The following is an 18841-nucleotide window of genomic DNA, read 5'->3' on the forward strand; positions in this document are numbered from 1 at the left end:
CTAATTAAACTGCTGCAATATGGTATGCAGTGAGAACATTTCACATTCTCAATGTTCATTTCTTCTCTGCAAAAAAAACTACTCATATAATGGCAAGCATACAAAACATAAACAACTTAAATCTAAAATGCTTCCTATACAGTTCTGATAATGAGTCCATACAAATTGAATTAAAACAGGCCAAGGAAGGCAGACTTTATGACTACCTGGTCCTTGGGATTCATGAAATAAAATCATCTATTTGATTTTATATGGTATGGTGATAACATGGTACAGTTATTCCACTGGTTTCTCTCTTAACAATCTATCTTTCTGAAATTAGTTAGGTTTGGGAAAATCTTTAAAAAGCAAAATTAACTGGTCTTTGGAGGAACTAACCAAAACCCTTAGCCTCCAAGGGGTACTGACACTGCAGGATTCTCCAATTTCTATAGCACAGATCTACCAGTCTAAAAAGGCAAGGCAAGGCTAACTAAAAGTGAGACTGCTAGGGCTTCTGGATTTAACTGGCTCCAAAATGCTACAATTTACAAAGGAGCTTGGTCCTTTCAACCAGAGCCACTCACATGAGAGGTGAGGCTCCAGGCTCTAGAAAGAAGCAAGCTTTCGCCCAGACCTCTGATAAGCAGCTCAATATTACCTACTTTGCAGGGCTGGGCAACTTCTCTAGGGAAGGTAGTAAGGCTCCTATTCTTGGTTGGTTGCTCAAAGACAAGAGAGGGTAGTACCCAAGACATTGGAGAAAGCACATTCACTTTCTGTTAGGGAGAACCCTAGAGTAGCAAATCCTGATTCTTAAGTATAGGTGAATTATTTCTGATTTGACCATTTTACTCCCCAACCTCATACCCCTATTAAAAATTATATATTAATGGGTATAGAACTTATTTGTTAAAATGGATTATCCCCTGATAAACACTCATCTATCTTGCCCAAATTTAGAGGACACACATTTAAGAATGCTTAAAGAGTAATTTCGTTGGAAGTTACCAATTCTGCCCACTAAAGCATTTCAAAGCTCTTTAAAAAAAATTTAGTACAGAAGTTTCTCCTCCAGAAGGATGATTTTAAGAGTACAAACCTTATTTAATAAGTGATTAATCAGGATTATCCATGCCCCATTTTTCTTCCTCTCTTCTGCTATTGCCTTTTGGCCATTTTACTGCCCATTAGCACCCCTAACAAGGAAAGGAACAGGATACAAATGAGGTCTAACTCCAATTAGTCAACTCTGCCACTCTCAAGCTACAAGAAAGGGACTGGCAGGGAGACAGCAAGGTAAAACTGCTGGCCATCACCTTCCCACTAGGTACCTGCAGTTGTGCAATCCTACCACACCTCTTCTATTCTCCTTTTCTTCCTTTCCCTAAATCATGCACCACGTTGTGTGTCTCTTGGCTCCCACCTACTTCTATGTTAAAAGCAATTTTTCTTACACTCAATTCATCTGATTTTTCTACAGTATCTTTTCTCTATTGTAAGAACATCCACATTTCTGTCCTTTACAGTATTCTATTCTACAAATTCAGATTCAGAAATTTTATTTTTGAACCACTTCTGCTTTTAAGTCCTACTTGGCCCCTTTAAGGTCCATCTCAACTCTCCTACTTATCTACTCTTAAGCGCTACCAATGACCATGGTACAAAGCTAACTTCTACCAGAAATCAAATGCATCAATAACAGTTGTATTCTCATGCCCTGTTATTGGGAAGCTAAGGTTTGGTTCACTTAAATAACATTCATAAGATGCTCTCTGCCTGCCTGTGTCTCAAACATCAACAATCATCACTACAGATTTATCAGATGAGTATTATCAATTTAACAAAGTTCAAAAAGTAGCAAAACAATATGTACAACATGATCCAATCTTGTAAACTGAATAAAGAAGGAATTTGGGGAGGGTATAAGTTTTTCATGAAAAGAAGGTTTAGAAGACTTAATAATAAGAATTAATGTTATTTTTGTTTTTGCCCCCACATTTTGCTTACTGGTGTCATCTAAGTGTCTAAAATAAACAACTATTACTTTTATATTCAGAAGTAGTTGGAAGGATTCAATAAAAGAAACTGTAAATCTTGTCTATCTTTTTAAAGGGAAGAGCTATTTAAACAAATATTTCTTAAATATTTATAATGTACTTGAAGTTGTCCTAAATCCTGGGGACAAAACTTAGAAATATTAAATGTAAGACCAAGGCTACCCTCAAGTAACTGACAGTAACTAGGAAGGAGACAGAGATCTGCGAATGAGTGCTTCAATGTAATATGGTGAGGCAGAAAACATACAAGGCGCAGACAACATACAAAGAAAGAAGGGAACAATTTTGCGCATGGAGGGGAGACATCCCAGAAGAAGAGACACTTGAGTTGGATCTTAAATAATAACTAAAAGTCTACAAGTGAGAGAGGCATGAAACAACATGGTTCTTCTGGAGAACAGGGAGGAGTAAAGGAATTATAACCTTGCATTTTTCATGCTTAGGAATTTACACTATTCCTCAAACCAACATATTCCAAAGGGTGATAGATAATTTTAGGAGTATAAGGATAAATGTTTTTGTTTGTCTCTAAATTCAACTTTCAGAATGAATGCTTTTCTGTGTTTCGACACTTTTTTTTTCCTGAAGTTAGAACCTAAGGGGGAAAAAAAAAGGAGCAAATACTACCACATCATACCTCTACTAAAACTTTTCAATGGCCCTGAGAACTATTATATAACTACAATAATTCAAAAACTGAAATCAATAAAGCAAAAACTTTTTATTTCTATTAGTTACCTATTCAAAGGAATGTGTTATACATAAAATTCAACAAATCCAAGGAGTCTATAATTCATTTTTCTTTTTTTGGACCTCACTTGTTTTAAGGCCTGGACATGCACTCAGAGGGTCTACAAGCAATGACATCTAACTAGTAGTAAGCAACCTGGCACCTGGATATCCACTAAAAGAAACTGGAGCTTCTTGAAGACAAAACTGATTTCAGAGCTGAGGCAGAGAAATTGTAAGATGAGGAACAACATCTTGTGCCAAAAAGTAAGGCAGTGTTCAAAGAATAATGGAGTCATAGCAGAAGGACAGAGAAGCCAGCTTGAAGTGGCTCCCTGGTCAATATGGGACAATTCTAAAACCAAAATAAATGATAGTAATAGTTCACTGAATAAAATAAGAATTCATAAACCCTACTGATATAAATGAATAAACCTAAGTGAAGGAGAAAAGAAAGCTCTCACAGTAGTAGTGTGCCAACTAATAAATACAGAAGGAATGTAAGCATTAGAAAAATATTAGTGCTTACCAATATAGTGAAAATTTGATGAGAAATGGAATATTTACATAGTCTCAAGGTATCTTCCCATAAATTATGTATTAATCACAAAGAGTAAAATTGTAACTACTGCAGAGAGACATGGCAAACACCATCTTACTCCAGTAATCAAAGATAACCCTCATCCGTATTGGGACAAACTGGTATCAAGTGCCTCCTGACATGATGCAATCAGACAGACACAGTATCTACACATTGGTATTCCTCTCAAAAATGTACACCCTGAAACTAATCATGAAAAAACACAAGACACACCCACACTAAAGGGCATTCTACAAAATAACTGGCTTCTATTCTTTAAAATAATGTCAGGGCAAGAATCACAAAGAAAGCTGAGGAATTGTTCTAGATTAAAAGAGACTAAAGAGATGATAACTTAATGTAAAGCTTTATAATGAATTGTATCCAAGATTGGGGGGAAAAGGGCCACGAACGACATTATTGGAACAACTGATGAAATGTGAATATGTGGTGCGGATTAGGTAACAGTATTGTATTACAGTCATGTTTCCAAATTTTTCATATGATTTTACTGTGCTTTGTAATTGAGTATCTTTGTTCTGAGATAATACACACTGTATCTCCAACCTACTCTCACATAGTTTTTGGGAAAGTAATTTTGAGTGTGTGTGTAAAAAGACAGAGAGAATAAAGGGAATGTGGCAAAATGTAAACTGGAGAATCTGGTAAACAGTATAAGGGAGTTTCTTGTACTATTCTTACAAATTCTCTTAAAATAAAATTATATCAGAATATAACATTCCTCACCCCCTCCCCTTCCCACTACCCCCACACAAAAAGATCAGACAAGTGCGTATCACCTCTCCTACCACCTCTCTGAAAAATCTGGGAATAATTTTTGAGTGGGTAGGAAGAGAGTAACTATTTGTAGATGTACAGCTTGAGCCTTCCTTTAAAAATCAACAAATGCAGTCTAACCCCCCAAAATAAGATCACACAAATAAATTGGGACCCTATGGGTAGAGCATTTTGACAGCCTTTTAAAAATAAAATACAAGAGTATCAAAAGTAGACAGCTGGCGTTCCTGCTGGGGCATTCTATACTTCTCCCATTTCTCTGTATGGCCAGTAGAAGACAGTAATACTTAATTTGCTGCCAAATTCGTAAACTTTTCATTACCTTGATTAGAATGAAATAGTTGAATCCAGTATTTGCTCTCAATTTCTTAAAGAACATAATAAACTGTGGCTCTAAGTAAACATTTTTTTTTCTTCCTTCAACCTTTTAAAAGGCAAGGGTAGTAATAATATCTATTGAGCAACCATCATGTACTAGGCATGTATTACAACATTTAATCCTTAAAACAATCCTGTGAGGAGATCCTATCCTAATTTTACTGATGAGAAAACCGAGGTTCATTCAGGTCAAGCAACCAAGATTACAAATACTTCAAAGATTATGTTACTTCCCCTAAACTGGAAGAAAAGAAGTGGAAGGCCTCAGGCTAATAAGGAACGTTCCAAGGTACAGCCCTTTGCCTTGTGTTTAATCACAAAGAATGGCTGAAAATAATCATACTAAGTTTATATCAAGTAGACATTTTGTATTTTTAATAATTTGTTCTATTATTAATTATAAAGTTTTTTGGATTATGCATTGGTTATATAAGATTAGGATTTAAAAAGGTTGCTCTTTTGGTTTGTTTAAATACTTAAAAATAGCTTTCTGAAAAATGAGCAATTGAAGAATATGTCTTAAGTAATAAAAAGAGAACCATGCCATCAAATACAATTCTTTAAATAGACTACTTATATAAATAATATTGAGAGGCTCATAAAACTTTAGATGCACGATTTGCTAATATTTAACACTACATATAAGCAGCATTAATCTCTTCCTTTTGTAAGCTCACCTAACAAATTCAAACAATAAAATGTAAGTGGGAAAAAAACTAAAATTTACATATACAGAGAATGATTCACCTCAATCAAACCTCATAACAAAAAGTCTCTTTAAATTCCCCCATTCCCCCAATGTTTTAACGATAAAATTTGACTTGATTTACACAGAAATGTTCAAAGATACGTTTAAGGCACATAGCAAGTTACAGCTATATTTATCCAGTGTGAACAATTACTCACTTTACTAGGCTACTGGCCATTTGGTTACTCTAATGTTATGAGACCACTCCACACAGGTTTTAGAACAGGAAAAAAAGAAACAGCCACTCTCCTCTACTGCACTCAGAGCTGATGCTACTAATTATGGTGCTTTTTTTGTACCTCTAAATCGTTTTCAACATTTTGCTCCATTCAGTCTCTACACCAAGCAGCTGGTGTTGGCAAGCAAAATGAAACCTAATTATCATCCTTATTCTAGAAGCACCCAATAAATTAAAATTTTCTGAATCAATACTACCTGCTAGACATATAGGAAATAGTAGACTATAATCACTAACTAAGAAATAAATAACACTATATTAAAAAAAAAAAAAGCAGCAAAAATAACTAATTAAATAATGGCAAAGCACAGAGGATTCAAAATTAAACCTGGTTAAGAACCTAGCTCTGCCATTTACAAGCTCTGTGACCTTTGATTAGTAATGGAGCCTCTTTAAGATTCAATTTACTCACAAATAAAATAATAGTATCTAAGTCATAAGGATGTTGTGAGGGTAAGATGAGAATGTCTATAAAACAATTAGCATGCGCTAAACACTTGGTAATTGGTAGCGATTGCTATTATTCATCATTAAATCTAAAATTTATTTCTAGAAGGGACCTTAGGAGCATACTCAAAGGAAATGGACATTGATAAAGTGCCTTCTATGCATTAGAAGCTTTCATTTATTCATTCCTCTTAGCAACCTTATTAACCCCATTTACAGATTGGAAATTAAGGTTCAGAGAAATGAAATTATCTGTTTAGGGTCCCAGAGAGAGTAAATGATAGACTACCATTTAATGCTGCTTAAAAGTAGATACACGAACTCACATACACACACACTCCTCTACACCCCCCATGCAGTTGCTCACTGAATCTAAAACTATATACAAATTGTTTTGTGATAAAGGAAATTTTATTTTTAAAACAAACAATGATTCTATCACAGATTATCTACAAAATGAAGCTAAAACTGAGGACCCTCCAATTTAGAGATTTAGGAATTGTCACACTGGTCTTTCATTAAGAGTCAAAAAGAGACAACTGAAAAAATACACGTCCCAGTTAGAAGTGGAATTTAAATGACAATTCTTATACCAACTTCAAGTAAACGGGGGTTGGTTCACATGATTGTAACAGGAGCAATTTTTTATTCTCTTTTTTCAATAACATTCTCTGGGAATTAAGAAATTCTAAGTGAAACACAAAGTGAAGAGGTACTCATAAAACTTGTAAACTTACCCCGCCTGACAACTTAATCACCCTGACTTTGGAGCTGATGTGTGGCCCATCTCCACTACCACTGTTTGCCCGCTGCATGACGGTCCTTTTCACTCCAGGTTTTATTTCCTGGGGCCGGCCTGGTATCGATGCCACTCTAGAAGTCTGGGTTGAGGGTGGCAATTCCTCCATGTCAACAGGTTTTACTTGTAGTACTTTGTGAGATGGCTGAGTCTGACTTGGAGGCACTGTTCTGGCCTGTCTCAAATGTTTCAGTGGTTTCATTTGCTGTCCTTGATACTGCATATTAGCACCAGATGGTACAAAATTTGATGTTTTGGGCGGAACAGTTGAAATAGCAACATCTTGATTTTTAACAAGAAGTCTGTTTTTCACATTTTGTCTGATCTGTGCACCTGGAAAGGGTAACAATGGGTTACCATTTGTGGGTGATGGTGAAGATGTCTGTTCTTCTTGCTCTACTGGGGGTTGTGGGGTATAAAGCTGCTGCTGCTGCTGTGCAAGTCTTTCAAGTAATTCCTTCTTTCTAGCACCAGCCTGCTGCTGCCGTCGTAACTCCTTCTGTTTCAGGATTTCTTCTCTTAGGCGTTTCTGCTCTTCTATCTTTAAACGATATAACCTCGTTTCTTCATCTTCATCAGGGAACTGGAATAGAAAATATATATTGTTTACTTTGAAGTACAAAGCAAAGTAACCATTCCAATCTGTTTCAACAAACTGAGGAAATGCATTTTCCAAAACCTTTAAATTCAGTATTTGAGAGAAGCCATTCAAAATCTGCTTGAAGACTATAACTCCTTCCTCTGGGGAGGGAAAAAAAATTGCATAGCTAAAGCTAATTTGGAAAATCTTATCAGAATATTAAAAATGAAATAATGTAAATTTCCACTCATTTACAAGTTTGAAACCAATTAAACTATTCATTTAAGATATCAAAAATATGCTTCAAATGGAAATGGCAACAATACTTAGACAATCGCTGTCACACAGGTTTTATCTTGCTCTTTTCTGACAAACTAACAAAAGGTAGGGTGATAAATGACCTGAAAGGCCCTGATTATAAGTATTGATTTTTCTTACAGAATTTTCAGCCTGATCTCAAACTCATTTGTCACAGAATAATTGGTTATAATGAACAGCACAAGTCAATCTCTCTGACCTTGAACTCATGCACTCTCCCCAGAATCAAAATGTTGCCAATTGCAGTATTGGAATATTAATGGTATAAAAGGAATGCCTTTAATATTCCAACCTAAACCATTCTGAAAGTCTATAATATAATCTTTAGAAAAGTCTAATAACTTTCACAAAAAACATCCAATGAGGAGTTTATAAAAAGTTAAGGATTTTTTAAAAAATTATCATCCACAGATCCTTCCAAAAGAATATAAAAGTATTTAATCTACCCTGAATTCACTTATTTAATAATCTTATCCACCTTGAATAGCCTTAAGAATTAGAACTTAGATAAAAATGGAGATCAAGAGTCAAGTCTTGCATTTACTTACAGGATAGAGAGTTGGGGCTCACTCAGGGCTTTAATATTACCATTTTGCAAACAATTCTCAACAAACTGATTGTCTAAGTATACCAACAGCTCTAAGGATCCACTGTTTTAAAATGCAGGAATAATTAATATTCATTAGAATTCTCCCCAAGCAATCAAGAACAAAACTAAAATATGTTCAGGAAATAGAGAACTACTTTAGAAAGGTTTCCATCCTAATAATTTGTCCTTCATTATATCACTATCAATTGGGTGAGTGTTAAGAAAATAAACTACATTTACCTAAACAAAACAGAGAGAAGACTTTTCTTTAAAAAACGTAACAGGAATTTTCTACTCCCAGTCCTATTCATTCTAATTACACAGAAAATTAAAAAGGAAATTAAGGCATTCATTTACTATGATCACTCATGTTTTTGCACTTAAATGACTTTCCATACTATGCATAACTGCATGTTCCATTTCACCCCTGAAGTATCTGTTAAACTCTAAGGAAAAATTCTTTAGAAGCCCATCTAAATCAACTATTACGAAAGAACAGACAGCAGACATGGTTAGTGGTATGCTTAAAAGAACACCTTCCTCATATTTTCTTGGCCACTGTTATGATAAATGTATACTGTGAATATGACTTAATTTTTATGAACCAAATCAATTTATACAAGTGAGTAAGGAGTTAGCTATACAAACTAAAAATAAAAGTTTTATAGCAAAGAGTTCTTTTTATCAACTACCCAATCCAGTTTGTGAATCTAGGTAATTTTTTCACGTAATGATTTTGATACCAAAAAAGTCACCCTTCTAATATGATCTAATTAAATATTAACTCTGTAGTTTGACTTTATATTTACATTTCTGATTTAGTAACACACACCATTACAATTGCTATAATACTTGATGAAAAGAAATTTTAACTAAAAAAAATAAATAATTTAACAGATTAAACTTAAAACCAGTGTTAACTGTTTTTTATAAAATTAAGAAAGTATGACTTGCCTATATTCTAATCTAAGGAAACCTTTTGTGCTATTATTACTTTATTGTATTAATATATGTTAAGATATTATACTAACTTATTATATTCTATAAGTTTTATTGATATATTAGTAACTTTCATCTACTGATATATTACCAATCAGGCACATACAATGCCTTGCTTAATCCTCATCTAATTGACAAGGAAACTGAGGCTTACTGAAGGTGAAGTAACTTGTCCAGGGTCACATTACTAGCAAGTGGCAGATCATTCCAAAGGCTGTGTTTTGAACCTATGCTATACCAGACTACTTTGTTTTATTTGCCTAAGATTTACAGTTACTTTCCAGCCTTTATACCTGTATTTTGAGGGAGCAGCCCAGAAATGAATTCTCTATTGCGTAGTAGCATTAGACAAATTACATTCGTTTCTTTTACAGGATGCCAATGGCCTTAAGGGTTTGTCACAAGCATAGATATTATTGATACTTAACAAGAGTTAATTAAAAACTTCATGACCAAAATTGTACTAACTACTACTGAGCCACCAGAAGCAAAAAATAATAAAGTAGTCAAAACTAAATCAAGGTGCAAATAAGACCTCAATTGAAAACCACGTAAATTACTTACATGTATGTATTATATATATTTAAATTTTGTACCTATTTAAAAATTAACAGCAATATATTATATGATTGCTATTATAATTTAAAACAAACCAAACTCCCCCCCAAAAACTCCCCTCAAAAATCTTATTTACAGATCAGAAGTGAAGGTGGTCATGCTTTTAGTAGTTTATAGTGTAAAACAAGAAAAAGTTACAGAAAACATAACAAATATCAGGGGTCAGCAAATTACAACCCCTGGGTCAAATCCAGCCCACTGCCTGGTTTTGTAAATAAAGTTTTATTGAATATAGCCATGCCCACTCACTTAAGAATTGTCTGTAACTGCTTTTGTGCAAAAATAGCAGAGTTGTGTAGTTTGACAGAGACAGTATGGACTACAAAGCCTAAAATACTTACTATTTGGCCCTTTACAGAAAAAATTTGCTAATGCCTGATACATATATATATAGATTCTATATCATATAACAATAATTGTACAAATATATAGATAAAATCTAATGCTGTAAAACAATGAGAATACATGTAACATATAACATGGGTGTTAGATTAAAGCACTCAATTCAAGATGTAGCCTCCCCCCGCCCCCCTCCCCCCAAAAAAAAAAGAAAACAAAACAGTGGGAAGATTTTGTATACAACTTCCTGGACAAGAGTTAACTAAGACAGAGGTAAACTTGATTATAAGTCTTCTTGTTTGAGACCTAATATTAAAAAAAAAAAAAAAAAAATATCCTACCTCTGGTTCTGTTTTTGCCTCTTCTTTAGGTTGACCCACAGGACTAAGTGGCTTCACTTTCACTTCAGTCTTTCCATGTGTATTCCTGGAACTCATCACAGATCGCGTGGGTGGTGATGTGCTTATAATGGGCTTTACTTGAGCTGCAGGTGTGGAGGAGCATCGGTTGTTACTCATTTCTATAACATGTGATGGTGCTATTGGTAATTCACGCAAATTACTATTTCTTGGAGCAGTTGGCTGCATTTGCTGCATTGGCCGTTTGGTTACATTCTGTGAAGCTGTATTCTATCATAAGAAGAAAGAAATTCTAATTAAAAGTAGAAAACTGGGAGAAGGAACATAAGGTATCATCCTAGCCTACAGATATGCTCCCGACACCACTGTGATTTTCAGTTGATGCTTCAGAAGACGGAGTACGTTAATTCTGAGGACTACCATTTTTAACAGAATTAGTAAAGCCAGTAAAGGATGCTGGCTGCCACAGGGAACAGACTGTATTAAATTAATACAGTTTAGTTTAATATACAGACTCTATATTAACCAAGCTTAAGGTGGAACAAGAAAAGAATCACGTATTAAGTCATAATTCCCCAAGAAAAACTACTCCCCAGAGGAGAAGGATACCATAAAGTTTTATACAGAGGAAATTCTTAGTTATATTTATCCTAAGGATACTTAAGAGTGAGAACCAACCCCTAGAAGAGTTCATAGATAACTGAGATAAAGCTACAGGAAAGAAATCAGCTCCAAGATCACTCAGTTCAAAAATATTTCAGGGCATAAGGCTCATGATATTATTCTAACAAGATGAAACTTAGGTAACAAAGAACCTTCATCCTAAAAGTTAGAATTCTTTTGCAATTCTTATATCATTTTTTAGTTTCAATGTTACTTAAGAAAGAGGCAGGTATCAGGAAAATGGAGATTCAAAGTGTCTGAGTGACATGCTTGAAGCTAAAGGGCAAAAAAGGGATGGTATTAAAAGGAAAACCCAACAGTCCCAACTTAAAGCCTAGAACTCTTACCATTAGCCATACTATTTCTTTTCCCCAAAAAATCAAATTACAAAAACCTCTTTCACACAGTTAGTGATTTAATGGAGGATGAGGCAATAACCACTCTTGCCTTTGATTTTTAGAACAATATATATTTCCCAGTTTCTTTTGCTGCATAACAAGCCTCACATTTGCTGATGGTATTAAAGAACATATAAAGAACCTCACAAATAAATGCATTATCATTCTCCCACAATTGAATATAAGCTCCATGAAGACACAGAATTTATCTCTTTTGTTCATTGCTATATTCCCAGGACCAGAGTGGTGCCAGTAACAGAAGCTATTCAATACATTTTTCCTGAATTCGTTTATTATTTAGTCAAAGTCCAGAGAGAGATAATGTATATGTCAAAAAATAATGCATCAGCAAAGGTAGAGTGACTACTATCAAAAAATATTTTCTAAAGTTGTGTCTATCAATAAATAATATCCTCTATCACCATACAGAAACATCGGTAAGAAAGTTAGATGCTGAAGTAATAATATTAATATAATTTTTAAGGCACAAAAGGGATAAAGCATTAATTTCTATATTTAAGAAATCAATTTCCTATGTGGTATTTAAAACACACATTCATTTCAGAAAAATGTACTACATATGTTTTATTAATTTAAATCAGAATTAGAAAATATTCCACCTCACAAATTATGCCCCTAAAGATCTGTAACTTAACAGGTATTCAAAGAAGACAACTTTAAAACATTGTTTGATACTTACATGTCTTAGACCCTGGCGCTGGGGGCACTGCATTCTATTGTTATTTGGTTGCGGCTGAGCAGTCTGCATATGAGGCCTAAACTGTGGCTGAGACATGGGCATCAGAGGTGGAGGAGGAACAGAAAGGTGGTGGTGATGCTGATGCTGATGCTGATGCTGCTGGGGCTGATGTTGCGGCTGGTGCTGTGGCTGATGTTGCGGCTGGTGAGGAGGCTGATGCTGGGGAGGAGGTTGATGTGGCGGTTGATGTGGTGGTTGGTGTTGGGGCTGAAGCGGGGGCTGGTGCTGGGGCTGGTGCTGATGATGCTGTGGTTGATGTTGGGGCTGTTGTTGCTGATGCTGAGGTTGTTGCTGTTGAGGCTGAGGCTGAGGTTGATGTGGAGGTGGCAATGGAGGGTGCAATGGCCCCTTCAGTTTTAAAAGAAAGAGAAACAATAGTTTATGAACATATTTACTAGTTATATTCCAATTCAATCATTTCCTTAAAAATCTCAACATAGGAAAGAAACTTTAAATAGTACTAAAACTTCCTTTTAAATTTACGGATAAAGATAACACTATATTAAATGCAGTAATAAGCCAAATGCTACTATCTTAAGTGTTATAATTGCCCCAAATCCTTTCAACCCAGTAACTCTAGGAATTTACCTTAAGGAAATAACTAAGGATGCAGGCAAACCCTTGACCTCAAGGATGTTCCCTGCAGCAGTTAATAATATGAAAATATTGAAAGCAATATGCATGTGCAAAAAACAGTAAGAGCCATAAAATGTAGTCTTGTACAGAATTTTAAAATGATGTAGCAGAAGATTTACTGACATGAAAAGCTATTAATGATGCATTAACTGGAAATAAAAAGCATGGTGATGAGGATGTATGCATGTTTAAAAGATTAAAAAATATGTACGTACCAATGTTAGTGTTAATTAGTGTTAGTGTTTCTGGGTGATGGGCTTATATACCATAGTTCTTTTACTTTTGTCTATATTTTAGTATTTCTGCAATGGAGATTATTATTTTTTAAACGAAAAACTTAAAAAACATTTTATCCTACCTTAACACCTTAAATAATCATTTATTTACCTTTTTTAGGTTAAACATCTGTTCCATGTATTTCTAAATAGTTGACTCAAACATACCATCATTATATATTTTAATAGTAAACTTAAAATACAAGAAGAAATACACCAGGCAAGAAAGATCTCACAAATACTCAAGTCAACCTATGAAACAGAATTCTATCAGCAGAGGGCACTCAAGTCTTTCAAACAATGAATGAGCAACAACACTTTTTCCCCCTCCACACAAAGAATCTTTTTACTATTATTCAGTAACACAATTTTACAAAGCACTGTTTCCTTTGGCATGTTTTAAGAAACCTTGCAATGATGAGCAAATGTATTATCAAAAAAAAAAAATTCTAATTTTATTAGCAATAATGCATCACTTAAATAATGTTAGTAATGACTTTTTTTAATCTCCCCAAAAATGACAAAAAATATTTCATTTCTCCTACTACTAAGAAGATAAAGAATATTGCCAAGAATGTTGTCTTTAATAAACAGAACATTTAAGATTTAATACCCTTATTCTTTACCTCCATAAACGACTAGGCTAGAATAAAAATTTGAAACTTCACTTTAATGGAACACAAACATACAAAGCTATATGCAGACTTTTTTTTTTTTTTTTTTTTTTAAGGTTTTACTCATGACGCATACCTGCAGATTAGGCTGTGCATGGGTTGGTAGAAACGGCTGTCCTGGGCCAGGCAAGAAAGTCTGTCTAGGAGGAATAAAAGGCCGTGTATTTGCTGATCCTGGCTGGCTGAAGTGAAGAATTCCCACAGGACCTGGAGGTTGAAGGTTTGGCCTCACGGGCCTTTCTCTTGGAAATACTGGTTGCTGTCCTTGTTGATTAAATGCTGGTCCAGGCTGAGTGAATGGTAAAGGACTCTGAGTAGGAACAGGATGACTACTGTTAAGAAGCGTGGGGGGAGGTGGTGGTGGAGGGGGACTTCGCTGTTCCAGAAAAAGATGACTTGGGAATCTTGGTTCACCTGAAACTAAACGATAGTACAAACAATGTTATCTTCTAGTTATAATAAACATGCATTTCTTAAAAACCAATTTTATGTATTGTCTTATTGTGGCCAAAAACTACAAGTGTTGACATGAATGGGCATGAATGTTTGAAAATAAACCAGAATTCTAAGTTGAGAATTAACCAGAATTCCTACATTGCTTCAACAGTCATTTTCTATAAATCATTTCCTCCTTTGCATGAAATTTCACATTTTAGATACTAAAAATGTCCAAATACAGCATGTGAAATGACAGGAAGAATGACTATGGTATAAAAATCTGACATTCTTAAAATCCTCTGTTGGGAGTTAAATTCAGTTAAAAATAAAATGTGTTTAGGCACATCACCTAATAAAACTTTTGTTATGTTACTATGCACCATTCTTTATTTACCTCCTAAAAAGAAAGGGTCTCGTTCCTGAGGAGGGGGTGGGGCTCTCCACTGGTCCTGAAGAGGAAGTCGTGGGGGCTGGCTAAAATTGTTGGGAACAGGTCCAGGTGTATGCTGTGGAAATTCTGGAGGGCCCTAAAAGAAATAACAGGAAAAAAGGGTGAAAAGGCAGAAAAATAATCTGTAATTTTCAGAAACATTCCCAGTTTTCCTTTGAAAATGTCAAGAAAATATCAACTTTCTTCTATATTCTATATAAGTTCTAAACAAAATAGGTGATTTCTGCCATAATGAAACAGTCAAAAATCAAAATGCAGTACCTAGAAATTAATATGATATTTTAACAGTATTACAGCACAAGAATATTACTTTTAACCTTACTGAAACTCATGCAATTAACTGACCTTTCCCACTAATCCAAAACACTAAATGTCCACTTTAGATGTATCTGACATTTATCTTCTCAAACTATGCTATTCTTTGCTACCTATTTAACACAACCATAAGCTACAACAATAAAGCTGCTTTACTTCAAAAGAAGAAAAAGAAATTCAATTTGTACCATAACAAAAATCGGCAATTTCTGATGAATCAAAAAAATGTGAAATGTTTAAGAAACCAAATTACTACAAAAGAAACATTACAGTCAGATTCCTTTGAATAAAATCTTTTTGGAAAAATTTAGCAAATTTCAATAACTACATGTTTTTAGTAGCACTCTATAGAGACAAACAAAAATCATTTCATTTTTCAGATGGCTCTTAAAATATTTATGGAGATTTTTAATACCACCCACATTTATGTAAGAAAGAGCATTTTTAAAAAGTATCATAATTTTCTTCACTACCTCCAAAAGAAATAATCTATTACATACTATCACAATAATTTTCATTATAATACCCCATTCTCTGAAACTGAGCCAGTATATCTCAACTTTTAAAACATATTCCTTTCTCATTAAGTTAAACTTCTAATACCCTTGCTGTATTTTTGCTGTTAATACAATTAGCTTCCACCCTTAAATATTACATTACCTTATAATACTGAAAATGCTTTTAAAACTACATTTGCTTTCCTTTTTCCATTTAAAAGTCTGCCCTTCCCATGTTAAGATCCATTATTGTAAGTAGGCATTATAAGAATAATACAAAATGAACACCAGTATAAATACCACAAACCCATAAGAATGTATGTGAGATGATTTAAAAATTATGTTTAAACAAATACTCCTTTAAAAAAACAAAGATTTTAGGCACTTATTGAAACATGGAATAGAAAGATCCAATTCTTAAATTCTTATAAACTTTGCTATTTTAGGTGAAATCAAGAAAATCTTCACTTTCTCAACATTTGATATTTGGAAGTATTACTTCCTAATCTAGATAAATGGATCAATTAAGATATAACCAAAGCAATACACATTAATAACTTAAGAAAGATTTATAAATGAGAACACAAATTGCACACTTAAACTTAGAAAGAATTTTATCCCTAGTGAATGTACACATTGTACCATAATACTGAGTTTATTTGAATAATGTTTTGATATGGATATTCTTTAATATTTTTACTTTGATCATATTATGCTAGAAATCTTATTTCTAATAATATAAATTATGCATTATTACTTATTAAATGTGCACTAGTAGTTTCAACGGACTTACCTACTTTCTCACACTGCTAAATTCTTTCCCCTTGTTTTAAAAATATTATTTTTTTGGTTAAAGTCAACGAAATACATGTGTGTGGTATGTGAGAGGAGAGAGTAGAGGGTAAGAGTGTGTGCATATATGTGTATATCCCCCAAAATAATATTGTATTTCACCAGGTATCTTGAATGTTCTATTCATTAAAGTATAGCATTAGTGTTCCATCTTTAGCCTCACCTATCAACTTTATTCTGACATATAAAGCATTTCAAAACATGTTTTAAAATAATTTTCACAACTTTCCAGATGATAATAACTTAGCAATCAAGGTTCTGCTATTTTTTCCAAATAAAATATTTAAATTATGTTTCCTGAAGTGGGAAAGAAAATGAAACAAAAAATTTAATACCCTCTGGTTTACTGAGAGGTTTGACAAGCCACATTGACTCCAATATATATAATTTGAAATTGGCAAGTAAAATTCTAAGTAAAAATCCTTTTTCAATTAAGCAGTTTGTTTCATTAAACATGTTTTCAATTTTATCGCTTTTTTGAGGGGGAAAGGCAAGCAAAGGAAGAGTTTCAAACAAATAAAAAGAGACAAGATCAATAAGATTCATTAAAATAACTTACACTGAGAGATGCAAAACCCATAGACCAAAATTATGTTACTGAGACACTGAAAAGGGACAATACCACAGCCTAGAACAAGCTAATAGTTTTAAAAAACTTTAAAAGAAATTGCTGAAATTTAAAAACTCAAAATTGGAAAATATGTATTTTCATAAATAGTTTTAGCTTATAAATAGGAAAACTACTATTATAACAACTACCTGAAAACATATAAAAAATTATGACCTTTAAAGTGTGATAATAAATGACAGCTCTTTTCAAATATTTGCATAGTGGTCATTTATAAGTAGGTTTGTTTTGATTTGCACCAAATGACTAAAATAGGACTGCCTAGATATAAGTTTGGTGATGGTGGTGGGGTGGAAGGTGTGGGGGGGAGCAGATTTCAATTCAATACAAGAAAGACATTTATAAATATCAAGAGTCTTACATCCAGTAATAGAATGGTATCTTTGAAAGTTATATAAAACTCGCTCAACTATAGAAGGGCTCAATCAGAAGATTATGATTGGGGCAGAGAAGGAATGATCTAAAAGTGAAGTGAGAGGTGGGGCAAGATGGCAGAGTGGTGAGGTGTGGGTTTTAGTACTCCTCTGGGACAGCTGGTAGAGAGCCAGGGACTGTGTGGAACAGCCACTTCAGGGAAATGTGTGATCAGTAACACATCCTACAACAGTCTGGAATGAGTGGAACAGCTAAGATCTCAGCCAAACCTGTAAGTTTCCCAGATCAGGGGGCTGGCACCCCTCCCTGACAGGTATGGCAGATTGTATGTAGCTGGTTTCCCCAGGCAGGAGAAAACATCTGTGCTGGGGACAGGGAGGGAGGCTCAACCCTGCCCCAGTTGCAGAAATGATTAACAAACTGCTGAATAAAAGCTCCAACCACAGATAAAACTGAGACCAGACCAGAGAGAATCTGGGAGCAATCAGCCCTGCAGAGAGGAGACAGGGCTAGTAAGAACAAATAAACAAAAACCCCAGACTTTTGGAGTTGGAGGTGTTCAGAATACAGAGAAGGGCTGGGCTCCAACAGAAAGGGGCACATATGTAAATCCGGGAAGCTGAGACCCTACTCTGAAAAGCCGGTTTTTCTAGTTCCTTGTTTCCTCTTTTCTTGCTCTCCAAGGCCTTATGTTTTGTATTTCAATAGCCCATCGGAGCTCCTTTCTCAACCCTGCCCCCCTGCAGGAGCAGAATTAAAGTTGTTTCAGATTAACTATTCAGTAGAAAGAGATAATAGCCTAAAGGGCTTATCTTTAATAGTCTATACTAGGACTGACAAAATTTGGGGGGTGAGGAAAGGCCCTTCTTTTTCTTTTTTCTTTTTCATTTGAAATAACCATTCTAAGTAGCCCATTAAGGAAAGCCTCAAAGATTTTCAATTGGCCACTGGACCCAGGCAAGAGCTGACCTAAGATAGCTTGGAGAGACAAAGCAATGAGTCTAATCGGGGAGAAAATTCCCTAAAGGGCATAACTTCCCCAAGAAAGGGGGAGGGCGGGCCCAGCTCAGGTAGCCAGCCTTCCTTCAGAGAACTCAGTGCCCAGGGTCTGGAAAACAGAAACAGCCATGCCTCCGACAGGGACAAGGTCTGCAGAGAATTAAAGCCACGTTGACACCTCTTTACACTGGTGGGGAGCTGCAGGTTGACAAGCGCCACCTGGTGGAAAGGATAGAAAAAGCACAGACCCTAGAAGCTTCACAAGAGGGTCTGACAACCTGCAGATTCTTACTGTCAGGGAAACTTCATACACACCTCCCGA

At 34.7% G+C, this 18841-nt stretch overlaps 1 protein-coding gene across 1 annotated transcript in view; it reads right to left on the bottom strand.

Annotated features, from left to right (window-relative positions):
• The window catches only part of RBM33 (RNA binding motif protein 33), a 216345-nt gene that overhangs the window by 36086 nt on the left and 161418 nt on the right, over positions 1 to 18841 (bottom strand). The window contains 5 exon segments of the mRNA XM_037835742.1: positions 6695 to 7339; positions 10541 to 10828; positions 12320 to 12727; positions 14041 to 14384; positions 14797 to 14929. Coding sequence (XP_037691670.1) covers positions 6695 to 7339; positions 10541 to 10828; positions 12320 to 12727; positions 14041 to 14384; positions 14797 to 14929 — 1818 coding nt within the window.

Source organism: Choloepus didactylus, chromosome 5 (genome assembly GCF_015220235.1).
Source record: "Choloepus didactylus isolate mChoDid1 chromosome 5, mChoDid1.pri, whole genome shotgun sequence".
NCBI lineage: Eukaryota > Metazoa > Chordata > Mammalia > Pilosa > Megalonychidae > Choloepus > Choloepus didactylus.